The 27,058-nt window shown below is 43.7% G+C and overlaps 1 protein-coding gene across 2 annotated transcripts; it reads right to left on the minus strand.

Annotated features, from left to right (window-relative positions):
- Positions 1–2,783: 2,783 nt before the first annotated feature.
- PCMTD2 (protein-L-isoaspartate (D-aspartate) O-methyltransferase domain containing 2) lies at positions 2,784–27,025 on the minus strand. Of its 2 annotated transcripts, none has more exons than XM_066625267.1 (7): positions 26,965–27,025; positions 22,231–22,325; positions 16,858–17,188; positions 14,553–14,655; positions 13,192–13,363; positions 7,320–7,443; positions 2,784–6,335 (listed from the first exon to the last, which is right to left on the minus strand). In XM_066625267.1, exons 3-7 carry the CDS (start codon positions 17,162–17,164, stop codon positions 5,956–5,958), a joined length of 1,086 nt encoding a protein of 361 aa, XP_066481364.1. In that variant the 5' UTR covers positions 17,165–17,188; positions 22,231–22,325; positions 26,965–27,025; the 3' UTR covers positions 2,784–5,955. The 2 variants fall into 2 exon arrangements, with proteins under 2 accessions (XP_066481364.1, XP_066481363.1); XM_066625266.1 differs by having other exon boundaries at positions 16,858–17,192.
- Between the last annotated feature and the right edge of the window lie 33 nt (positions 27,026–27,058).

A 27,058-nucleotide genomic window follows, 5' to 3' on the forward strand; every position in this document is an offset into this window, starting at 1 on the left:
TCTAATGAAACAAATTGCAACAGACTCATGACCGGCGAAAACAAATCTTTATAAAAGGCCCAACATATGGAATTTTTGGCCACATGATGTGAGCCTCTGAATTCCAGCTGCTCTGGTTCAAGAATGGGGGGGGGAGGTTACTGCCTTTATGCCCTGCCTGTGGGCTTCCTGAGGACAGCTGCTTGGCCGCCAGGGAAGCCAAATGTTGCACAAAATGGAAATCTGTCTGATACATAAGCCCCTTCTTGGCCAGTCTGTAGCACTCTTAGTTCCATCTTTGGCATCCTTCCTTCCTGATAGATCTACATGCAGTATGACTATGATCTAGCACAATTAGATGCTTCGGCCAGAGTGTTGACAACATACAGCCCAATCCTATTGAAATTCCCCCACACCGATGCAGCGGGGCCCACATGGCTTGTGCTATATCTTGTGGGGGAATTTTGCAGTCTGGGTAAAGGAACATTTGTCCCCTTGCCTTGGGGAAAGCCCTGGTTGTGGCTGCAGGTCTACTTGGACCTGCACCTGCTCAATAACCAGCACAAGTCAGATCCATGTTGGCAGTTCTGGCCTGGGAAAGGGGATAGGATACAGTTTGTGCTGCTGCCACCATCGCTGGCCCCAATCTGTTCCCTCCCTCCACTACCTGGTGTGAAGCTTATCTGCTCTGGCCTGTGTTGAGGCCTGCACTGGTCCCAATGGGAGGGCACAGGTTTTCCCACTGGCACTAACTTCTCCTATGCTGCTGCAAGGTGCCTTACGGCACATTTGCAACATCCTTCACTAGCTGAATGCGCATGCTGCTGGTGCAAACAAAGTATAAGATTGTGCCATTAAGGCAGAAAATTGTCTTCAATTTACTATATTTATTCCAGTGTATATTTACTCCAGTGATTCAAAAGTACCTATAGGATATGAAGAGGTAACACCAGTACCCTGTTTCAACATGGCACTTAAAGCAGACGAGGAGTTGGGACAAGAGGGGTACTGAATACTTCAGTGATGTATTCAATCACAGACAGGAACCTCTATCTTGGGACAGCAATTGGTACAAGGTGAACAATGCAGTGTTTCCAAGAAAACAGTCAATGGTAAAAATAGCTCACTTTCTTGTTGGATACCAGAGACTGTGCAGCTCAAAGTTCCATGTTGTAAGTCTCAAACAATCTGCTGTTTGCTTTCTTTGGCCCCAATTCAAAAATCAAAGACAAACTTTGCCAGAATAATCCTCTGACAATTCTACAATGGTTGGAAAAAGAGCAGCCTCCAGTGGCACAAAGGGGCCTCATAACCTTCTTGTCGTTTTAGCTCAAAGGCTGAAGCATCTACAGAACCAGAGATATGCATGTTATATTGTATCACACAATGCCAGGACAGCTATGTGGATATTTAAATACCTCTAAAAGTCACTTTCCAGATCAAGAAAATACAAACAGCATAGCTGCCCTTCAGCTGTACATTAAAACACAGGTGGAAGCATCCTCAATTGATATTGGAGAAAGTGTCATGCAAATGTGCCATGATTTTAGAAACGGGCTATGTCAGAATGCCAGATGCAAGGGAGGGCACCAGGATGAGGTCTCTTGTTAACAGGTGTGCTCCCTGGGGCATTTGGTGGGCCGCTGTGAGATACAGGAAGCTGGACTAGATGGGCCTATGGCCTGATCCAGTGGGACTGTTCTTATGTTCTTATGAGAAGATTCAGAAACCCACTGCTTATGGAAAGGTAGCATGTCAGGGAGAAGGAACAAGATGTACCTTCTCCCTGACATGCTAGTTTTCTGCTACTTGTTACATGTAAGGCCAGCCAAACATGAAATCTTGCCCCTCACAAGGCATTCTGAAGAAGTAAAGCCCTCATGAGGACCATAACATGTAGTTTTCTTAAATGCAGGGATTGGCTCAAACCAACAGTTACCAGAGTTCCATGAGAATCTAGCAGGGATGACTAGAATACAACAGGAACATAGCCTATGAATAAACGTACCTAAGGATAAAATGCCCCACCACCTCAAGTCAGGCTGCTGACAACCTAAGACACCATTCAAAAGTAGTGTTCAAAGTTTGTGGCTGGTACCTCACCCCTGTTCAGTGCATACAGCATTTTTAAAAGGTTATGTGTGATGACTCTATCATTGTCCAAGTTCTTCCTCAGGAGCTTGTACCTTTGTATGGAATTGTATGTAAAATCCATGTAGTCATGTCTGCAAATTTACAAATGTGGACTTCTGCAGCATGTATTTTGTGAATGGGCAGCAGTCCCCTACCAATCACTGGCTAGCCACATGTTAAAGTTGGAAGGTGCCTGCCCTCCTTGCTCACAGGCAAGAACTAGCTGGGCAGTTTAAAAAAAAACATCACTACCACTCCCCTACAGTTAGAGGAATTTATCATGCCTGGCACAAGTGAAAGACAAACCTGTTTCTCCCATCACCCCCTCCCCAGAAAGAAGAAAAAACTTGCTTTTTTCCAACACAGAATGATAGATCAGGGCACTAGGAGAGTGTGTGACTGTCACATATATTCTAGTAACACCTTTATTAGGAGCAACCAAGATTACACAAAACCTTAAGCAGCTAGCATTTGAGTTCTTCATCAGGCTGAAAGATAAGGCAAAATAGGGAATTTGGCCTGGTGAAATGGTCCCAAAAGGTATGCATTTTAAAACAGTTTTAAAATGGAGTCAGGAGAAATTATGCAGTCAAGTTAATTAGCCTCATCCACAGCTTCCAAAGTGGACAAAAAAGGCTATAACCCCAATCTTCAGAAAATTTTAAGTCTAGCCATTTATTCTGTCACATATGACACCCTCGCTTTGCCCACTTTTTCAATGCTTCCTCCAGCCTCACATCACTTGCTGAGATTAAGAGTATCTGGTCATATGCTGAGGGTGTCTGTACGTAAGCAAGGCTACTGCTGTCTGCAAGGAATAATGGGAGGTGGGCAATAATAATCTGATTCAGCAATCCCTTGCACAGGGTCTTCACATTTTTCCCTAGCAAATGCAATGTCAGCCTAGACCACAGTAATGGGGACCACTGGGTATGTCTTTCAGGATTTCCCTTGCAGCAGCAGGTCAGCTACCATCCATCTGGATTACCAGACCTGAAAATTACTTTCAGAATGCTGGGGAAAAGACTTGCTCTGCAGGATCTCAGCATCAAGAACAAACAACATTAAAGCAGGCTTAAATGGGATCATATTTGCTGACACAGACATTTATTCGATAAAATTTGTATTTTTAAATCACTTGCCTCTAACATTTCTCCATGCCTCAGAAAGAAGGGTTTTTTCATCTTCATTTCTACAGCTATTTACATCTTCAGCTACCATACAAAAGCAAAACCAATGGAGGAAAACTTTTTTCTGCAGGTGTACAACTTGGCAATCATATCAAAAGCTATGAAATAACCATATGAAGCTTAAAAACGCAGACATGTGAAATTGCAAAATGGAGAGAGTAAATGGGAAAAAGAAGAGTTAACAGACTACAAAAAATAATGTCAGCTACAGTCAGTTTACTAAGAACGCCCACTGATTGAATTAAGCCATGTGTAAATGCTGGTGTGTAGGAATACCGCACTGAAAATTCCCCTTCTGTTACAATGCTACACTCTACATTAGTTCACAGTTATGCTGTGCAAACAAGTGCACATCTGCTACTTTTTTGTTTGTTTTGATAATATGACAACTGGATAGATCACAGTTGTTTGTACATGTATCTTTCTAACAAAAGGGGGGGGAACAACCAAGAGATCCCTGGTTTCTATGCATTCTTAAGGAGAGTCCCAAACTGCTAAACAAGGGACTGGCTGATGAAGACAAAAAACCCTTGTGCCATGTCCTTGATAATGCTGTAGAGGGAAGAACAGTGCCTCCTTTTGGGGCTTATTCACCAGAGTGTTTGAGAACTGAATCAAACTCAAGGACAACAACTTGGCAGCTTTCCCAACAGGTTCTCTCTTAGGGTGATGACAAAAATTGGGGTGTGCTCCTAGAGAGACACATACAACACAAAACCCTGAAGGAGAATTGCTGCCAGCCACAGGAGATAATACTGGGCCAGATGAATCAACAGGCTGACCTGGTGCAAGGCAGCTTCATACAGAGTTAGAACATGGAGCAGTTGAAGTATCAACTGCAGGAAAACTAATTTTAACAGATGCATGTGCATTTTCATGTTCATCTTTTACTCCACAGAGAAGATGCCTTCTGAACTCCTAAGTACAATGGGGACCCGAGTTCTACAAGTTATTTCTGTTGCCTTTAAGGCTTCAGACAGAACAAGATGAAGCAGACCACTAGACATGTTAAATACCCAGCCTCTACAGCATGCAACTCCTGAGCTACAGACAGCCCCAGATGGACTATAAAGACAAGAGTTTGTCATGCTTTGGGCAGATCACAGTACATGGCTGTTCTACTACACAAGCCCATGGAACCTCCTGTGTACTGCAGGATTGGATGCCAAAGACTGCTGCATCCACAAGTATGGATTTTACATATACATGAGACGCTTGACAGACTCCAGCACAGTACAACCCCCGTTTGTCTCTATGTATGCTGAGGAAACCATGCCAGTGAGATTATATTTAAAAAGTAAAATCAAAGACAGGCCACCTGAAGGGAGACTGAATTTTTTTAAAAAAATTTGTGGATCTTTCCTCTCATTTCTTTTGACTAGGAGCAAAACTCTAGAATTTCAACAAGATCTTCTCTCCTAGCTCCAAATTCCCAGGCTATAAACAACCTGGGAATTCAAAAGAAGGATTTAAGTGGCTGTTCCATGAAAAAGTCAAAACACATTTTTATACAGAATCAAACAAATGTATTGGTGTAATTTAAAAGAAAAACTGAACTCAGAGGAATTATGCTATAGTACTACTTTCATCTACAAATAACTACACGAACAGCCTCCTTGCGCTTTTTGCTGCAGTAGAGGTTCCTACTGGGGCAGAGACAAGATTGTGCACCCAGGCATTTACATTTTAAAAATGGTTCCAATTTCTGGCACCCTCTGAGAAAACAGAATCACTGTCCCAGAAAACAAGGTACTTATTCCAATTAGAAAAATGTTCACAACTGTCCATATTATGTGCCTAGTACAGCATACATGCAATACACCCTCAGAAAAGTCTGAAGGCTGTCTCTGAATTTCCTTCCCAACACATCTCTTCCTACCTACTCTTCTTTCAGAGAATGTAACCACACACTGGATGAGCCCAGCAACTTTTAGATGACCCAAGTCTAAAGCATTCCGGTGGCTTGCATTTGAACTTCACATAGCCTCTTCCCTACTCTTGTATCAAACAGGAATTCTCCTAATGAGTTGCTTTATAAATCACAAGGATTTCCAGGGGAACATCACCCTGCTCCCCAAAAGGAAGATGTGTCTAACCCCAGTTGCTACTGATAATAAGAACTGGGTTTTAAACTGGGCATTTGACATATGTCAAGAAATCAGATTCTGTATTCTTTGCTACTATTGTGCTTTTTTGTAGGGTTTGGGGAGAGACCAGACTTACTGCTATTTTGCTGCTTTTCACTTTTAAGGTGAAGCTACTCATTAGGGTGCAGTCCAAAACAATTTCTGAAACATCCACCTGGCAAACACACTGTCAAGAGAGCCAGGGACATCTTGGCAAAGTTGTGTTTTGGTTTTCTTCAGAATGAAATTCTAATTTGGGTAAGCAGCTGAGTGCTTTTCTGCCAGCCAGCCTGCTCCCACCCCCCCAACCAAGGAAGCTTTGCTGTAGGACAAAACTGGAGCACACAAACCAAGGGAAGGAATCTGAACAATGCTATCACATTTGAAGTACACAGCAGCCACGTTCCCCGGCCAGCTTACCACCACGTGTGGTCACATTAACAGGCAAGCAAGTGGCACACGTTCGTCATGCCCTACTCAGTGTTTTATTGTCCTGCCTCTCTCTGTGTGTTATGCTGACAAGGACCTTATTTATCTCTGTAATAAAGCAGGTAATATTTCAGTGGGTCAGGCAGAGGCAGGCTCAAGACCTTCTCTCTGAGGATGTTTACAGGAGGGTCAGGCTTCAGTTCAGGAGTGGCTTTTTCCACCTCTTCCCTGCTCTCCTCCTCCAGCTCTTCGCAATTGTTATCATCGGAAGGGTTTGAGATCCGGCTGGCAAAAACCTCTTTGTCCAAGAAGACAATGGTCTCCATGCGCCGCCGCCGGATGCGCCGCCGCTTAAACCTGGGTGGATTTCGGAGGCTGTTCCCATTTCTGCCTGCGGTTTCCTGGTGTATCAGCTTTTTAATGGTGCTGCGGATGGCAATGCGTGCCAGGTCTTGAAGGCTGCGGACCGTCACTGGGGCTACAAGACAGGAGGAGAAAATGAAACAGCTGTGGGACCTTAGGTGACTGGGCTAAAGGAATCAACATGATCTGAACAAGTATGAGTAACAGAAACTAACAACTAGTCAAGAGAGCACTGTACAGTGGACCCCCACTTCACACTGGGTTCACTATACGATCAAATAATTTTACTAGACAATAAGTTATTCTCTAAATGATTGGCTCAGCCTGTACAAGGATACAGTCTTGTAATTTGTGTTTTATAATTACAGCATTTTGGAAACTGATAACCATGGCCCCTGAAGAGTGCAGTAGGCACCTTTTAAGTCTCATTTTGGAGAGAGAAATGGCTTAGATCCATGACAGAAATGTTAACTTCTGAGGTCTTGGAATGAATTATCAAAAAACAATGCAGTACTGGGTTCACATGACAATATGTTCACAATACTGTACAATGATGCTTCCAGAATTCATTACCATAGTAAAGTAACTGTCCCCCTGCTAGATACAACATATCGTTTATCCTGGCATAGCCTCCCTCCCACTGGCTCTTTCCTGGTATCTCCCTTGTGTCTTTAATTGTGAGCGTCTTTGAAACAGGGGACCGTCTTCTTATTCCTTTGCTTTGTAAATGATATTTTTATTGGAAAGCAATACATAAATTTTCTTACAAAGCTGGTATACATTAGGCAAGAGCAGGAAGCCCTTAGGACACACCCACACCCTTCTCAAAGCAAGGCAAAACGCAGCAATATCTAACTGCAATCAGGATTTCCACAAGGGCTGTGTGATGGTGACAGCCACATGACCATACACACAGCTGGGTGTGAAGTACAGTCAGTTTCCACATCAGGCAAGTAGCACAGTCCAGAAGGCCAGATTGTAGGCAATGGAGAAAGATGGCCAGATGTGAAGAATTTCTCCTACAGTCTCACATGACCTACCCCAAAGACTGCAGCAGTGGCCAAATGAAGCAGGTATCTTACAGAAGTGGTAGACTTACGCAAGTGAACAAGTCTTGACCTCCCTGAATCTGCATGGTTCGGCTGAACCAGAGGAGCAAAGGAAACAGCCAAAATCTTCTTTGTCTCCCAGGCAGAGGGACCGGTTCGAGTTATCTTAGTCAGCTGTGTTTAAGAACACATACAGAACATGAACAGGCAACAGGAATAGATTATTCCTTCACATCTACACCCTCCTCTTTCTACCAAACAACTTTGGCAAATTCAGTGTGCATATTAAACTAAAATTCAGCTCCGAGTCAGAATAAGGGAAAATGATGCACAGCAACATTATTTTGAGTCTATTAAAAGAGACAGTTTTGCAGTCCTGAAGGAGGACAGTCAACTCCATTTCATATGCATAGGCAAGAGTTCACAAATTCATTCATCATATACCCATTGCTGAGGCCCCTTCTCCCTTGTGGGCACATTCTACCCCACTGCCCCATCCCAGGGTGGAGAACTACATCACAGGGAGAGGGGAATGACATGGTGGAGATGAAAGCAGGTATAAATGTGGAAGCACAGGTATGCTGCTACTCAGGAATTTGAGGGTGCCAATACATAGGGAACGGGCTTATACATAAGGTGGAATATGGTGGAAGGGAGGGAAGCCTGGTCAACATGCAGCAGCGGGTCTCTGTGCTTCTCTCTCCCCTTTGAACTCCTACCCCTGCTTGGGGTCAAGAAGCCAAAGACTGGCAACACCTCTCCTGGGTATCAGTCCTCAGTCAGGGGATGTTGGTGGGGGCTGGTACAGGTATTGGGAGTTGAGGTGGATCCGAGTCCCTAGGACTTGTCTAGGGCCTCCCTGGTTCATCCCCTAGGACTCTAGCTCTTTGAATGTCCTCCCCTTACAGTCTCCCCCAACTTCTCTCCACCTTTCTTTATTTCCTGTAACCCAGCTGGATCTCTCTTCCTCATGATTCTCCTCAGTTCATGCTTGCCTTTGCTTCGTGTTCCTAGCTCCTTGCCTTCATCCTCATCTCTCCTCCTCCGCCCACCACACCTGTGCATCTTCCCCTTCCCAGCTGTTCTGCCACCAATCAGCAGGGCTCAGGTCACCTGTACTGTCAGCCTGTTCCCACAAGACTTCACTGCTTGACAATGACAAGCAGGTGCAAACCTCTAGACAGGCTGTAAAGCACTTCCCTTGCTTGCGGTGGGGGAATCTCCCAATGAATAAACCCTCCTAACTGATGCCCCAAGCCTTCAAAAGGGGTTAATTAGACTCTCCAGCAGGAAAGCCCTATTTGGACCATTCCCAGCTCTCAAAGAGTCCTCAGTGGGTAAGTTAAGGGGGTTTGTTTGGGAGGAGGCTAGAGGCTAATATCAGGGTTCCACTAAAAATGGTTACGATTCCTTTTTCTGTGAGGTTCAAGAGCATTGTGTTGCAGGGAACACAGCAGCAACATAACTAAGCCAAGCAAATCTCCCTGGGTAAAAGCAGGTTTCACAAGCAGAAAAGGGACCACACAAAGCAAGCCCTTGCATGCACTTCAGCAGTAGTCTTAATCACAGGGAGGAGAAGGGTAAGGGAGCCGCAGTGCTTTTCTGGAGAGAAAAGGGACGTGTTAAGGAGGCAGCCCACAGTCACAAAGTTATCCAGTCAGCCTACATTGACTCAAAAGCTTTGGTTGTGCTCAGAGAGAGAAGATGAAAGGGTGGAAAGGAAAGGGGGAGTGGGGTTTTACCAATTTTGGGTGCTGGCTGGCACAATGGTCACTGGATGGGGTTTCGAATGGAGTGATTTTAACCCTTCTGGTGCTGCAACATACTCTGCAGACAACAGCAATGCAGAACAGCAGCACAGAACCAGAGAGTAAAGAGCTCACATGAGGTTTCAGTACTCAGCATTTTTCTAGCTTTCTACCCCACATAATCCTATGGGATACCATGTGGAATGAACTAAGTGAGGGATCTTCCTTTGCTGGTTGAGGACCCCTGCTGGGTTCTGGTTTTGTTCCATCAGGGTTTGAGTCAGCAGGCTCCATTTGAACTTAAGGAGTAAATAAGTCTGTCTGAATTCATGGTTCAGTTACATCAGATGTGTGCCTCAGTCATATAAGAAGCATGGCCTTCCTGGTCTGTGGATCTTGACTTCTTGCCAATAGTCATGTACTGGTCTGTCCCATGGTCTCCTGGTGGGTGCTCAGCACCAAGTACATGTGTACTCCTGCATGCTTTAAAATACAGTGTCCACCATGTAACAGGCGAAAGAGGATAGAGCAGCAGCTGGGACCTCTTTCAGTCTGCAAGCTCAAGGATGGGGAGGCAGTGTACTTCAGGACTGCTCTCTAAAGTGCCCTATGAAAGATGGCTACCCTCCTTTGCCTCATCCTCCTCTCATTCCAGCACTTCTCAGTTCTAAAAAATGCTCTTGCTTCCCATCAGATAAGAAGTTTCTAATGCCGCCAGTTCTAGGTCAGTTAATTCAAAATAGTTAAAACTTTAAAGGAATATGCTCTAATACTGTGGATTGGATTTGAATTATAGAAGACTTGTTCATATGATCAAAAATGCACAATATACTTTTATTACTATTACTAAGGGTTATAAACCACTTTTCAAAAAAAAAAAAAAAACCTTCACAAAAACGTTATATAGCCACACAAATGAGTAGTTTCCTGTCCCAAAAGTTTAGTCCCAAATAGTTTCCTGTCCCTGGCTCACAAATATATAAAAGACCCAAGAGGGTCTTGTGGAGTTTGTATTCGTGATTTCTATGCTTTCACAGACAAAACATGCCAGGGCACTTCTGCAGAGCCTCCACTGCCTAGTATTGTATGTCAATCCACGCTATCACTTATGTCAACAAAAAAAATATTTGAGCCTTCCCAACTAGCACTGTCAACAAAGATTCACTGGTAGGACTCACGCCCGTCCTACACAGGAGACATGACAAAGCAGCAGGAAAAAAAGAACCACTTAAGAGCCACTTAAAGGCAAAATCCTTTAGATATATACTCAAGCATGAGCTATCTGAGTTACCTAGGATGAAAATTATTAGTGTAATAAGTAGAAGTGTTTGAAAATGGTGTTTTTACTTTACTCAAAAGTAAGCCCATTGTGTTCAGTAAGACTTAGGCTGTAATCCTATTTAACTCACTGGAAACAAACACCTCTAGTGTTTTAGATACTCTAGACCAGGGGTGTCCAAAGTTTTTGGCAGGAGGGCCACATCATCTCTCTGACACTGTGTCGGGGGCCGAATTAATTTACATTTCAAATTTGAATAAATTTACATAAATGAATATATTAAAGATAATAATAATAATAATAACTTTATTTCTACCCCGCCTTTCTCCCCGAAGGGACTCAAAGATGAACTTATATGAATGAATGAAGGTCTTGCAATAGCTCAAGGCCTATAAAAGGCCTTGCACAAAGCAAGGCTGGCCTTTCCTTTGCTGCTGCTACTGCATCACAGACATGAAACAACAAGCAGTGGAGGGAGCCCTCATCCCACAGCTCACTCAAGAGGCCAAACAGCTGCCCTCAAGCTGAGAGCAGTTGCGTCGGGCCACTGTGGGCTCCAACAAATCTCCGGAGGGCCAGAGGCTCATTGGAGACTAGGGGCTCCCTGAGGGCCACATAGAGAGGCCTTGAGGGCCGCAAGTGGCCCCAGGGCCGGGGTTTGGGCACCCCTGCTCTAGACACTGGTAAGAGCCTTGTCACTGTAGGAAATAAACTGATCCACTGGGGCAAAATTATTTCAGATAATGAGAGCAAAATCTAGCCTTTAACAGTAGACTGTGTAAAAGAGGGACCAAATAGGCCACTACCTACCATAGGGCACAATCCTAATCAGGTCTACTCAGAAGTAAGTCCTATTTTTTTCAATGGAACTTACTCTCAGTAAAGTGTGGTTAGGACTGCAGCCATTAGACACTAGAGTGTAAGTTGATCTCAAAGATAAATTGAGGGCAGGTTTTGAATAGAAAATCATGGAATTTTCTATGACCCTCAGATAAGTCTGTATGTGTGTTTGTGTTTTAAACTTTGGGGGGGGGGGTGTTTGACTATAGTTTTGTCTGATTTTACTCAAGGCCAGATCCTGAAAAATAACCTACCAATAATTGTTAACTAAGCACTGTACAGTCTCTATTAAAAATGTAGTAAAAGATCATAGGATACATTTTTATTCATTAACTTTTTAAATTCTGGTCTTCACAACCTTTTTGTAAACACTGTCAGTGTAAATGCACTGTAAACATCCCAGTAGAACCATTAATTAAATCCTTCTTTAAGGTGACTGGTATGTTAAGTCAGAGGCTCTACATATAACATATAACACATAACTGTGTGTAATTCAATTCACAGTGGAGAGACCAGCAACAAGGAATTAGCATGAGCAAGCGCAGATACACATTGTTGCAACCCTACTTACCCAGAAGTAGACCCTACTGCTTTCAATGGGTGTTATTCTTAAGTAATGGTGCACTGAACTGTAGCTTTGGACTTTGTTTCAAATACAAATGAGGATTACATCCTGGTGCTTAAAAAACCAGACCTCTGCCAAACATATGCAAAACGGAACGAGGGTGCAGAAGGGTTGCTTGATTTAAATGGAAGCCTTGAGCCTTGGTTTGCTTTTTTTCTTAGGAGAATAAAAGGTTAGCTTTGGCTTCAGCTTTGCCCTGGAAGGGTTGCCATGGAGGCTAATAGCCCTTTAATTACACAGGCCAACACACATTTTGCTTCCTTAAATGTTACACCAATTCCTGGGTATATTTGGGGTGCCGATTCCAAAAATGGCATCCGTTTTGCCCTATCACATCTAGTTTTGGAGACATGGCATAGCCTCTTTAGTGAATAGTTCAAACAGCTTCCTCATGAGGAAGCCTAAGCCTGTGCATTGTCCTCTTGCATCTCCTTACTTGAACCTGAACTTGCCTGAACAGCCCTGACCCAAGTGATCTCACAGATAAGGTGACATGATCTAAGCTTGATTTATTGGCAGAAATTTCTCGCCTTATAGGTGAGTATCTACAGTATGAAAACTTGTGTTATTAAAATTTGCCCTGGTAAACTATATCCCCTAACCTAGATTTCAAATTGTAACCTAGAATGAACATGGTTGACCTATGACGTTTTGTACAACTATACTGCTATGTTAATGAATCATGCTAGCTGAAAGTTCCCTAAGATTTTATAGGTAGGTTGGAGGAGGAAAAAACCCATTTCCATTCTTCTCTTGGTTTGTGTTCACTTTCACCTTCTCCACTGCACCAGCAGAACAGCTGCCCACTCTGCTCCAGCCAAAGGAGAGGAGTATTCAAGTGCTGGTTCCTGGAGCAGATTGTTCTTCAAAATTGAAACAATCTTTTTCAAGGTGGTGCTAGAAGAAAAAGTGTCCATTTCATGCACCACTTTTCCCCTTGGCAAGGGAAAACAGCCGGCAGCAACTGTAATACTGACAGCAGAGACTGCATGAAAAGGCATGAAAGTCTTATGCTGCCTCTCTCTCTAGCTCCGGACTCTGCAATGCACTGATTCCCCATTCTGCAAAAACCCAATGTTCTCTCTATTCACCGCATGATCCAACAGCTCACTTGCCTGCTCACTCTGGCTGGGTTTTTTGCGTTGTGGTTATACTACACTATACAAGATGATGGCCTTACATCTTAACTTGTTTACCCTCCACTTCAATCTATGCCATAGCATCTCTGTTTACACACATATGTACACAAGGGAAAGCAAGATGTTACTTCTAAAAGCGAATGCCCCAACAAACCAGTGGGTCTCGAAGGTGTTAAAGCACTTCCTGTCTCTTTGCAGACACAGAACACCACAGCCATTCTTATGCAATTGGCAAGGCATATCAAGAATTGGGGGGGGGAACACCCGTGTATGAGGACCCTACAAGCAAACCTTTTCCTCCAATGGCATGACGAGAATCCCCCCAACTTTCAGCAAATTCTTCATATAATCTTCATGCTCCTTCTGAACTCCAGCACCACAATATACACGATCGTATTGAGTAAAGTCTGGAGAGATCTCCAAGCAATTGCCCGTGACAAAGGAAGGCTCACAGAATTCAAACCTGAGAACAGAGAAGTCTGTTGGTGAGTGAAGCTTCTGTATTGCAGAACTCTCACAGCATATCTAATTGGACCAAATAAGGTCCATAAAAAAACATAAAAATCAATCCTTCAATTTGAGGCAAGAACATTATATGAATGATGAATTCCTGTTATGCATTTAAAAGATTTAGGGCACAATCCTGACCAGGTCTACTCAGAAGTAAGTCCTATTTTGTTCAATGGTGCTTACACTCAGGAAAGCGTGGTTAGGATTGCAGCCTTATTTGGATTAATTGTGCAGTTCTGGGACACATGTATCCTCCAAAATCGTTGTGGCTTTCCCCAAGGATGCACTGCAACTACAATTTTTCAAGGCACCCTCTGGTAGTCTGCTGCCACCTCCAACCTGCCACTTGAAGTAGCCATTTCAGTCAGCCTCATGGACGGGCCAGTCCTGCTGGAGATGATCTTGGAAAGCAACCATAAGAGAAGGCTATTCTGGGTTTCCCAGAGGCACCTGACTGTGTGAAACAGGATGCTGAACTAGACCCTTCTTAGGTACCAGGATTAAATCCAAGACCTTCTGCAGGCAAAACATGTACTCTACCACTGAGTTAGGATTTCTTTTTTTCTTCTCACAGAAGTGCACTTTCCAGGTTTTCTTGGAGGGGATGCCCAACAGTAGAACATATTTTGGTTTGCAGTGTGGATTTCCACAGCCTAAAAAACTGATCATAATATTAGTTTCCTGACAGGACATGCAAGTTCAATTTTCTTTTTAAAATCAAATCACCCACAATGCTGTTTATTCAAGAACGTTTCTTATAGCATACTCATTTGTAATTTATAAGAATTTATACCATAAGAATTCTAGAATTCTTTATATCATATTCATACAAAAGAATTCTTTCTATCATAAGAATTACATAAAATTTCTACCTTGAACACTACTAACTACTTTTACTTCTTAGTTCTAAGACATCAGGTCTGTTACATCCACAACAGTGTCAGAAGCAAATGAACTAGCCAACAGCATAACACAAGGACAAATATCCTCAATTTATTTCTACATTCAGGCAGCGGTGATTGCATATACAGAAGACCTATAAGCATCTAGAACTCATTCTGCCAACTTTGTGCAGAACTTACTACTGGATTTTGTTCTGGAAATCTCTTTTAATGTAATTTAAACACATCCTCCAATCTTACTTGTCAAAGCTGTCACTTGTCCTGATGAAAAAGTCCAGCTTCTGCTTTGCGTATTCTATAACATCAGAATGAAGCTCCACACCGTGATTAACACCAAAAGGACCTGCATGTTTAAGGAATGCAAAGAACCATGTTCAAAGGGCAAAGAACCAGTACCAATTCAACATGTTTGACACAGAAAGGAAGAGTCCCTGCCATTTGCATTTTAAGTGAAAGCTTAGAGCAGCGGATACAAAGCAAATACCTAGAGGTGTGATTTTTTGGTTTTATTTTTTCACATATTTTGTTTGACAAAAATGAGAAGTACAGAAAGCTGTGCTATGCGTTTTTATTTCGTTATTACCAAAAAAATCACACCTCTAAAAAATGAACAACAGTTTTACTAACTAGCATGACCACATAATATGGAGAACAAAATGGAACAAAACAAGCCTCATTCCAACAAAGGTGCAAAAGCTGCACTGTCATGGTTTCCAGGAATGGGAACTCGACTCAGGTGACTTGAGTCCAAGTTGCGAAAATCAGTGTGTATCGCTGACTTGTGTACACTCAAGTCACGCACATGGAAGACTTGGCAAAACACTTGCGTATAGGGTCCCTGACTTAGCACACGGTCCCCATGCATGCAGACTTGAGTCTGTCTGTCTGCTTGCTTACTGTTTTCGTGGTGTGAAAAACTTTGTGGGGCCATCATTCAGATTAAGTGAGCAGCAGGGAAGTTCCAGCCAGGAGGAAGGGAAGGGTTAATATTTGCTTTTGTATCTGAGCAGGAGGGGGGAGACAGGAGCTGGCTCTCTTGCCCATCTCTTAAGGAACCGATGATCACTGAATGAAGGATGGGAGGTCTGATTTGTTTCTTTGGATGAGGGAGGGCAGGAGGAGACTACTTCTGAATACAGCTGCAAAGGATCAGGTCGTCCTGGTAAGCCTTGCAGCTGCTGCGCATGACCCTCTTCCCTCTTGCCGCTTCTGTCCTGTCTCTCTCGCAGTCCATCCCACCCTCTCGCCTTGTTTACAGATGAAATGGTGCAGCAGGGGAATGGTTAAAGAGAACTCTGACACACATCCTAGCAGCAGCTCCATTTTTTAATCCGCACCTGACATGTGTATCAAAAGGACTTGTGTCTTTTCAAGTCATGAAAATGCTCCAGATGACTCAAAAATTGCCCCTGTTAAGACTTGTTTTCAACTTGAGTTGCTGGGGGCGGAGACTCGTGGCTCTACTTGAGTCAAGCCATGCTGGATTTGCCCATCCCTGATGGTTTCACTGAAATCAACGATTAAGTAGCAAAGAGCAGGAATAGAAGAAGATGCTCCAAAGAGGAATATTAGGAGTAGAAAGTAAGGAAATGCACCTGAAAGGTGCATCCATCTGCCCAAGTCTAATTCTAACATAGTAGTACCTGCCTCTTAGGTGGCTTTTGACAACTTTATTTTCAAATTCCTTGAAAAAGATATCCTGAGAATGCCTGAAGGTGCATTTAGAAACTTCTCATTCAGACAAAACTTCTCATTCAGTAGAATTCTCTACTGAGGGGGAAAAAGAGAGAAAGCAGCTACTCTCAAAGCCTCTGCAGCTGGTGAAAATGCTATCATATTCTTCCATTTTATTTTTGCGCTTTGTTTTGTTCTTAGTGGTATACAAATGTGTTGAGAGCCACACTGGAAAGTTTTTCAATACTAAAAAACATTCCTAACCAATCTTTCTTAACAAACAAGACTTTAAAAACACTGATTGCTATTAGAAAAAACAGTCATATTTTGGCTAACTTCAAGTCTAAATTGTTCAGAAGTAGGTTTATTTTACTTCCTTACTGCATTTATATACTGCCTTTCTGCTTTGGCAAAGGCGGTTTAGGTTAATTATAAAGGAGCTTAACATACAGCTTCAAATAGTTCCAACACAAAGAAAATTTTTATAGAAGAAATGTAGGGGAAAAACCAAGTAAGTATCTGCATTCATGCTTGTGTTGTTATTTCTGTTCTGGTTTCAACACACAACTTATTTTCAGGCACACAGCTGCAGAGAACAGGTGCTCTCCTAGACACAGAGCAAACCACAGTCCACAGAAAGTTGCTGACCCAAGCCAGACACCAATTACACATGCATGAACATCACTTGATTTGCAAACTGAGCACTGACTGCTGAATATGTGAATTGTGACCACTGAGGAGCATTGTGTTCCCTGGGACATGCAGAACATGATAGCACAGGCATAAGCAGGACTATTCATCAGCATTATGAGCACCCTTGCCTGCACAAGAATCCAGAGAGCTAATTTAGCTGATTAAAAGAATTACTTACCCAAGATGAGCCCTACCATGGAACTCAGGTAGCCAGTGCCACTTCCTAGATTCAAGAAGGAAAGCCCAGGCTGCAGATCCAGAGCTTCCATGACCTCTGAGTAAATGCAGGGAGCAGAGAGGTGAATGTTCCCATGTTTCCAAGCCAAGTCTTTGTAAGCATTGTCCTTAAACTCCTCTAGGTAGTAGTCTGCACGGTCCACGGCCCGGAAAGCCTGCTCCACCAACTCTGTCCGGATGTATTGAGCCTCTTTCAGGTTATCTATTAATTCATCATTGTCCTCTCCCGCGCTCACAGCACCTCCCATTGTCTATGCTAATTGAGACAATGTCTAACTTTGGATAGTAGAGGAGGGGGGAAAAAGGAAAGATGAGATCATTAAATTAACCAGTAGAAATTGCCTAGTTTAAAAGTCTAAATAAAGCTAACTGCCCTTAAAAGCATATTCTGCATGGAAGAAAAACCTCAGGAGATGAACCATTAAACATTTGAGTTCTATTTTAAGCTCAGGTTCGTCAGTATTGTTTTAACTCTCCAGTTTGGACATTAACTTTAAAAAGTAGTTTAGCAATTTGTTCAAGCTAGTTTAGAAACATTTCATGCAGATTATAGAACCATTTTGCTTACAATGCCATAAAACGAATACAACTTCTATTGAAATAAATACTATTTCATATGAGAAATATATATGTGTTTTTAAAGTTTATTGTTGAATTTTTCAAAAGCCTTTTTAAATATAATGGGGAAAACACCCTGTTTGGGATGAATGGCAGAACAACAGCAAGGGGGAACTGCAGAGCCAAGGAAGCACAAGGAGTATATAACATTGCCAGTTTGAGAACCTGGCATGCTACGGCCTTGTTGATACATGACAGCTTATGGGCGGTAACTCTCTACTTGAGTCCCAGGACAAGTGCCAATTTGAGGTCCTTTCTAACACTCTCCCCTGCTCTTCTTTTCAGATGGCTCACTGCATACATGACCCATGACACACCAAAAGGGTAAACTGTCACAATGATGGTGATTTTTTGCTAGGTTGACAGGCTTTAAGTAAGAACCTGTGTGTTTTCAATTTGGAAGGTCTGATCCTAGAGGTCATAGGCTGCAATCCTTTATACATTTTCCTAGGAATAAGTTCTATTAAATGCTTACTTACAGGGCTTACTTCTGAATATTATTATTAAGAATATTTATATACCGATTTTCAACAGGAGTAGTTCACAAAACAGTTCACATAGTAAAAAACATCAATATATGGTTCTCTGCCCCCAAAGTGGTCACAATCTAAAAAGAAAAATATAGAAGAGACACCAGCAACAGCCACTGGAAAATAAACCATGTGGGGTGAAGAGGTACAGTTTTTCTCCCCCTGCTAAACATAAGAGGACACCACTTCGAAAGGTGCCTCTTTGTCCAGTTAGCAAGAGAAGATGTGCATATGATTGCACTGTTATGGAATGCCATGCAATTAGCACAGGAAACACAGAAGTTTCAGAAAGGTTGATAGATTTCTTATTGAAATCACTGTAAACTGGTTCTAATGGTGTTTTTAAATTGCCCATTAAGTAAGAATCTGTTGCCCTATATTTCTTCCTTCCTTCTGTAAATGGAAGTTTTGCCCTAATGAAGAGAATAAAAAGGAACATAAACTGTGGCAAAAGAAATGTAAGAAGGTGATACGGGAGGCCAAGCAAAACTATGAGGAATGCATGGCCAGCAACATTATGGGGATTAATAAAAGCTTCTTCAAATATGTTAGAAGCAGGAAACCCGCCAGAGAAGCGGTTGGCCCTCTGGATGGTGAGGGAGGGAAAGGGGGGATAAAAGGAGACATAGAGACGGCAGAGAAATTCAATGAGTTCTTTGCATCTGTCTTCACGGCAGAAGACCTCAGGCAAATACCGCTGCCTGAACTGCTCCTCCTGACCAAGGAATTAAGTCAGATAGAGGTTGAAAGGGAAGATGTTTCAGATCTCATTGATAAATTAAAGATCAATAAGTCACCGGGCCCGGATGGTATCCACCCAAGAGTTATTAAGGAATTAAAGAATGAAGTTGCTGATCTCTTGATTAAAATATGCAACTTGTCCCTCAAAACGGCCACAGTGCCAGAGGATTGGAGGATAGCAAATGTCATACAATCTTTAAAAAGGGAAAGAAGGGGGACCCGGGAAACTATAGGCCGGTCAGTCTAACATCTATACCGGGTAAGATGGTGGAATGCCTCATCAAAGACAGAATCTCAAAACACATAGATGAACAGACCTTGCTGAGGGACAATCTGTAAGTCTTGCCTCACAAACCTTTTAGAATTCTTGGAAAAGGTCAACAGGCATGTGGATGCGGGAGAACCCATGGACATTATATATCTGGACTTTCAGAAGGTGTTCGACACAGTCCCTCACCAGAGGCTACTGGAAAAACTCCATAGTGAAGGAATTAGAGGGCAGGTCCTCGCCTGGATTGAGACCTGGTTGAAGACCAGGAGTCAATGGGCAATTTTCACAATGGAGAGAGCTGAAAAGCAGTGTGCCCCCAGGATCTGTCCTGGGACCGGTGCTTTTCAACCTCTTCATAAATGACCTGGAGACAGGGTTGAGCAGTGAGGTGGCTAAGTTTGCAGACGACACCAAACTTTTCCAAGAGGTGAAGACCAGAAGTGATTGTGAGGAGCTCCAGAAGGATCTCTCCAAACTGGCAGAATGGGCAGCAAAATGGCAGATGCGTTTCAATGTCAGCAAGTGTAAAGTAATGCACATTGGGGCAAAAAAATCAAAACTTCACATATAGGCTAATGGGTTCTGAGCTGTCTGTGACAGATCAGGAGAGAGATCTTGGGGTGGTGGTGGTGGACAGGTCGATGAAAGCGTCGACCCAATGTGCGGCAACAGTAAAGAAGGCCAATTCTATGCTTGGGATCATTAGAAAAGGTACTGAGAACAAAACGGCTAATATTATAATGACGTTGTACAAATCGATGGTAAGGCCACACCTGGAGTATTGTGTCCAGTTCTGGTCGCCGCATCTCAAAAAAGACATAGTGGAAATGGAAAAGGTGCAAAAGAGAGTGACTAAGATGATTACTGGGCTGGGGCACCTTCCTTATGAGGAAAGGCTATGGCGTTTGGGCCTCTTCAGTCTAGAAAAGAGACGCCTGAGGGGGGACATGATTGAGACATACAAAATTATGCAGGGGATGGACAGAGTGGATAGGGAGATGCTCTTTACGCTCTCACATAATACCAGAACCAGGGGACATCCACTAAAATTGAGTGTTGGGAGGGTTAGGACAGACAAAAGAAAATATTTCTTTACTCAGCATGTGGTTGGTCTGTGGAACTCCTTGCCGCAGGATGTGGTGATGGCATCTGGCCTGGATGCCTTTAAAAGGGGATTGGACAAGTTTCTGGAGCAAAAATCCATTGTGGGTTACAAGCCATGATGTGTATGTGCAACCTCCTGATTTTAGAAATGGGCTATCTCAGAATGCCAATGCAAGGGAGGGCACCAGGTTGCAGGTCTCTTGTTATCAGGTGTGCTCCCTGGGGCATTTGGTGGGCCGCTGTGAGATACAGGAAGCTGGACTAGATGGGCCTATGGCCTGATCCAGTGGGACTGTTCTTATGTTATGTTCTGGAATTTTTGAGATATGGAAAAATACTTGAAAAGTTCATGAAGAACAGGAAACATGCAAATTAATGGCTGTCTCACTGAGATCAATGGAAATTTTATTGTGCACTTTTTTAAATTGTCTAGAAAGCAGGTTCCTTATATCCAATATCACTGAAGCTTTTCAGATAGGATGCTCGACTGAGCAACACATTAGAATTAACATTAATGTAATCTGGTTGGAAAACACTGTTAGAAGCATCAGAAGACAGGGTGACTCTTCACTGAAATCAACATGAAATGAATGGAGTCTCTATTTGTTTACATGCAATCTGTAGGAGCCTTAGGATGTAGAGACTTCCTATCTCTTATGATGCAGACCTTTCAAAAATCACTATCCGCCTCATTCATCACAGATAGTCAGAATTTGGGACCTGTTTGTGTACTAACTGGGAAAAATTGTTTCTCCAAACACAGTTAGAACAGAAAGGAGCCTTCATTGCCCTTCAAAAGAATCTGTTTAGTGTCCAATTTAGATATTAGAACATAAGAACATAAGAACAGCCCCACTGGATCAGGCCATAGGCCCATCTAGTCCAGCTTCCTGTATCTCACAGCGGCCCACCAAATGCCTCAGGGAGCACACCAGATAACAAGAGACATCATTCTGGTGCCCTCCCTTACATCTGGCATTCTGACATAGCCCATTTCTAAAATCAGGAGGTTGCACATACACATCAGGGTTCGTAACCCGTAATGGATTTTTCCTCCAGAAATTTGTCCAATCCCCTTTTAAAGGTGTCCAGGCCAGATGCCATCACCACATCCTGTGGCAAGGAGTTCCACAAACCAACCACACGCTGAGTAAAGAAATATTTAAAGATATTATTTATTACTGCACCAGGATACCACTTTTTGTGTTTAGTGATATAGATCAGGTGTGCCACTTCAGGTTCAAGGTACCCAAGAGATTTTAGATTCCGTTCCAATTCACTGGGGAAAAAACTCCCTCTGTACTGGTTTTTGTGTCTGAGTTTGGTTTGACTTCCTGAAAGAACAAAGCCCCAAAATTACTTCTATACAATTAAACACCATTTATAGCTCTCCTTGGAGATTTGAGATTTCATTTGCAAATTGATCATTAATGTGCTGCAGTAGTCATTTGATATTATATATTGGTCACCCTTCCTAACATGCACTTTTTGTTGCATAGTCAGCTGTTCTCTTGAGGCAGTTTATATTGCATCCCCACAACACACACACACACTCAACAGCAAAGCAGAAGAGTGACACATCTGCAGCAGTAGTGCATGGAGGAGTTTTGAAGATAGGTCTATGGGCCAAAACCAGACAGGTGTTCTGTTTCTTGAAATTTCTGGTAGGGTCACTATTAACATGCCTGTCTTCTGCTTATGATCTATTTCCAACCACTTGTTGATTTTCCAAGTGTGACTGCAGTAAAGAGAGTCCCTGGGAGATATATCTAGTCACTAGTGCTAAATCAAGAGATGGCTGCCAGGGCCCCAATGCCACGAGGACTCCTACTGATTCCAGGGCCTTTTTTGTTGATGGTAAATGTTTCTCGGGGCAACTTGCTCCAAACTATGATGTGGGGAGCATGCTTCAACTCGCTTCCTTCTGCCCTCCAGAGAAAGAAAACAGGGTTCTTCTCTGTACCATTTCATTGCAATTTCTGAAAGGGGAACTTGGTCTCTGGGCCTTTGACAAAATGCAATAATTCATTTCAACTTTTGATTAATTTACCTCTTGAATGTGTAAATCGGAGGTTGATGTGGAGCAACAGATATTCAACACCTCCACCAAGTAGGATCAGGAATGTGTGTTGCTTCTCTTTTACCCTGGAATAAAAGATCATGCAAAGAAAAGCAGGGTCATCAACTTTGTCGGGTAACATTACCGTCCATAGAGAAAATAGCTCCCAATGACTGTCTCAAGGGTCAACAAATCAATGCATCACAAATTTAACATGCAAACAACTTTTGGACAACTCTAGTCCCTACAGATGTACCAGGGAAGGTGTGGGATATCAATGTTTGAAACAAATACACTTAACTTGCAATGCTGATGATGTTTAGCTCATTCCACATAACATTCTATACAGGAAAAATACAATGATTCTGGCAAGAACAGCAGATTCAGAATTTGTTCTGAATGTAGAATATTCTGCCTCAACTTCACTGTGGCATGGCCCAAACAAAACCCTACCATGGCACCACTGTGAAGGTCTCTGCTACCATTCTGAGTTTCTGATGGCAGGTTGTTAGTAACAGGTCTCTTACTGGCACCTCCCCCTAACCCCACTGATCCCACAGGATCCCACAGGATCACTGACTCCCTATCTATGGATTCAGTATCCCTTGGGGTTTCCAGGAACCTAACCCCAGAGGTTACCAAGAATTGACTGTATATGTGTATTATATATTATATATAATAATGATAAAAATTAACCAGAATGCTGCCAAGCAACATTTACTAAGGAAGTAAAGAGGGGGAGCATGTGGGTAGAGAGAGTCAGAGATAAATCATGGACATATTGCACACATGCAGGTGGCACACAGGATGCCTTAGGTCTGAATTGGCCCTTCATCTTTTCTCCAACTCATACAAATGCTACATACATTTGCTCACAATCTTTGTTTTCTTTCATGGTGTACTCAATTGTCAAAATTTAAATTGTAAGCTCTTTGTGGCAATGACCTGTGTGTGCATTTGTTTTTGCTATGTTGTACGCACCACTTTAAACTGTGCTATTAGAATAAGTTAACACCACACAATATATAGCTTTATTTTATCAAATCTTTTCTTCCAGGTATTAGAAGTTATTTTTGAGAAAAAGCGAATAGAGAACAGAGATTCTACGATTCTATGAACTCATATACACCATGAACAGAAAATATTCCAACCATGGAGAGCTGAAAGAAACAAATGAAAATCACCTTAAAGATTATTAGGGGCTGAAGGGCAAAGTCTTTCTCTCTTTCTTCCACTCCTTAGTACAGTAACAATTGTCATGGGTGTCCAAACCCTGGCCTGGAGGCCATTTGCAGCCCTAGGGGACCCCCAATCCGGCCCATGGGGAGCCCCAGTCTCCTCTGGGCCTCCGGAGACTTGTTGGAACCCATGCTGGCCCGATGTGACTACTCTCAGTGCGAGGGCTGACTATTTGATTTCTCGTGCAACCTGCAGGCTGAAAGCTCCCTCCACTGCTTGCTGTTTCACGTCTGTGAAGCAGCAGCAAAGGCCAACCTTCCTTTGTGCAAGGTCTTTCACAGACCTTGAGCTATTGCAAGACCTTCTTTCATCCATGTAAGTTCCATCTCTAATATATTCATTTATGTAAATTTATTCAAATTTTAAATAGAAATTATTTTTCCCAGCCCCCAACACAGTGTCAGAGAGAGGATGTGGCCCTCCTGCCAAAATGTTTGGACACCCTTGACTTAGATCTTGCTTTTGAAAAAAAACAAAACAAAATAGAAGACCCTTAGCCATTCTGTTTTTCATTGTTCACAAAGTGACATGAGCTGAAGTCAAAGAGTTCCCCTATAAAAGATGGTTGCCCTTTGACCTGGCTACATTCCAATCACAGGGTTATTAGCATGCCTCTGTGTGCTCTGTTGTGCCACTACAAGAGATAATTGATTTGCAGCCAGCTTGGGGCATACTTACTGAAAGCAGGGTCTCCTGGCTACACTGCCCTAACACAGCAGATCTGTGTAGAATGGGGAGGGGGAAGCAAATGATGGTGGTAATGGATAGGCTTCGTACAGCATAGAGGAGTAGCCAAGCATGCTGTAAATTTACTAGTTCCAAACTGCAAATTTAAATTCAATTTATTTCTTCTGGCATTACAATTACAGCCTCCAAAATCCTTATGGTACCTCAGGCAAACAGAGCCAAAAAGTTGCTGGGAGGACTGCAGGCTACGGCTCTGAATGATATCAAAATGAAGCAGGGTTACAAAAATCTCCATATGCTCCTAGATACTCATGGGATGCCTCTGAAGGAAGATACTCTTTACCCCTGAAGCATTATTCATTCTAACAAGAAGGAAAATACCCACATTAAAACAATAGAAGGAACAAAGTAATATTTCAAATGGATCAGACACACACTGGGACTTGACAAGCATGATGGAAAACAAGACAATTTATAATTGTCTGTTCCTGGGATGATAGTGAATAAAGTCCAATAATGTCAGATCATGGAGGAAACTATTCATTAGTTTCCACAGTACTTTTCATTGTAACAATCAGCCCTGAGAGCTCATAGGGCTGAAAAGTAGGGTGGAAATATAAAAAAGGGAAGTAAACTTAGAATTCCTATCTATTTATGAGGCTGGGGAAGAAAGAAGCTCTCTTATGGGAGGTCCAATAAGATACTGCTCCTATTGCCATGAAGATGGGGCAGAGGGGAATTTTCATCATAAGAAATAGTGTTCTCTCTTACAACATAAGTGGAGCAATGTCCTATTATGTGGAAAGAGGAGCAAAAGCCCCAATTGTAATTTCAGACATAAGAACCCTGCAGGATCAGGCCAAAGGCCCATCTAGACCAGCTTCCTGTATCTCACAGTGGCCCACCAGATGCCTCAGGTAGCACACAAGATCTGCACCTTGTTCCTGACAGGCAGAGGAGCCACTGCTGGGAGGAAAGAGCAAAAGAGCTGGGAGGCAAAAGAAAGCTTCCCTGTCATAGATAAGAACATAGGAAGAGCCCCGCAGGATCAGGCCAGAGGCCCATCTAGTCCAGCTTCCTGTATCTCACAGTGGCCCACCAGATGCTCAAGGAAGCCCACAAGGCAACAGGAGACCTGCATCCTATTGCCACTCCCTTGCACCTGGCATTGAAATGAAAGAGATGCAGGGTCAGAAATAAGGAAGACGATAAGGCGTCATCACCTTGGAAGGAGAGAAGGAAAGGATGCAGCAACCTTATGTAAAACTTGATTAGAGCTGTTAGCTGGAAGGGTGGGGTGCAATAAGGAAGGAATCTGGCACCTCCAAAGTGATTTGAGAACCATTTCCAGACAGTGCACATACCTGGCCCTATTACTATGGAACTTGAAGGGCAGCCAAGTAGTTGCCTGAGGTGGGGAGGAGCATGACATACAAAATTACGCAGGGGATGAATAGAGTAGGTAGAGAGATGCTCTTTTCTCTCACACACAACATCAGAACCAGGGGACATTCACTAAAGACTTAGAACAGACAAAAGAAAATATTTCTTTATTCAGCGTATAGTCTGTGGAACTCCTTGCCACAGGATGTGGTGATGGCATCTGCCCCAGATGCCTTCAAAAGGGCAAATTTCTGGAGGAAAAGTCCATCGCAGGTTACAAACCGTGATGCGTATGTGTGACCTCTTGGTTGTACAAGCAGGCTACATCACATTGCCGGATGCAAGGAAGGGCACCAGGATGCAGGCCTTTTGTTGTCTTGTGTGCTCCCTGAAGCGCCTGGTGGGCCACTGTGAGATGCAGGAATCTGGGCTAGTTGGGCCTTTGGCCTGATCCAGCAAGGAGGTTCTTCTTCTGTTCTTATGTAGTCTGTGGAACTTCCTGCAACAGGATGCAGTGATGGCATGCAGGGGAGGGCACCAGGATGCAGGTCTCTTGTGATCTTGTGTGCTCCCCGAGGCACCTGGTGGGTCACTGTGATACAGGAAGCTGGACTAGGTGGGCCTGATCCAGTGGAGCTCTTCTTAGGCCTTTATTTAGATAACACCAAAAAAGGGGGTGCTTGGTGGTTTCTATGCATTAAAAGAAACTCTCATTATGAGGTCCCACTGTTGTATGGCAAGGAGGGCTCACCAAGGGGGAGCCAGAGTGAGGCCTGACCCCCCCATAACTGACACCCCCCATACCTCAAAGGTGGGCCAGAGTGAAGCCTGACCCCCCCATACCTCAGAGGAATAATGACTGGGACATCAAAGGGGAGGTGGGGTGGAGGGAGGCCCACCTGCAACAAGAACCTGCACCCAGGACCCTGGAGATAGTTGAGTGGGGGGAGTAGGAGGCCAGGAAAGTGGGGGGGGGGCTGCAGGAAAGAGCTGCCCCCCTTGCTGCAACCGCCAGCCCTGGAGATGGAAGGGCAGGGAAAGGGGGGCAGCTAGGGTTGGGGGCAGTGCCCAAGGAGGCTGCTGGGGGCTGAGAAGCTAAGGGGGGACAGGGAAGGTAGCTGCTCCTTCCAGGTGCCCCTCCCCCCTCAGGCGCTGCTGTGTGGCAGTTGGGGTTCGGGCCCCGCCCCTTTGGGGCGGGACCTAGAGGGCGGGGACCGAACCCCAACTGCCATACAGCAGCGCCTGAAGGGGGAGGGGGCCCTTCGCCCCTTCAGCCACAGAGGGGGGAGGGTGGCCCTGGCAACAACAGCCGCAGCAACCCCTCTCCTCCCCCCGCGGCTCCAGCAGCCACCGGCCGCCCCTTCCTCCTCTTCCCCCGGCCGCCCCTCGCCGAGTCCCACGGCTGTAAACACTCACCCAGCTGGAGAAACACCCCCTCAGGGCAGCAGCGCGACTGCGCATGCGCGGTGCAGCAGCCTGGCGCATGTACGCGGCGGGAAGGGCGGGGCTG

This window comes from Tiliqua scincoides, chromosome 4 (genome assembly GCF_035046505.1).
Source record: "Tiliqua scincoides isolate rTilSci1 chromosome 4, rTilSci1.hap2, whole genome shotgun sequence".
NCBI lineage: Eukaryota > Metazoa > Chordata > Lepidosauria > Squamata > Scincidae > Tiliqua > Tiliqua scincoides.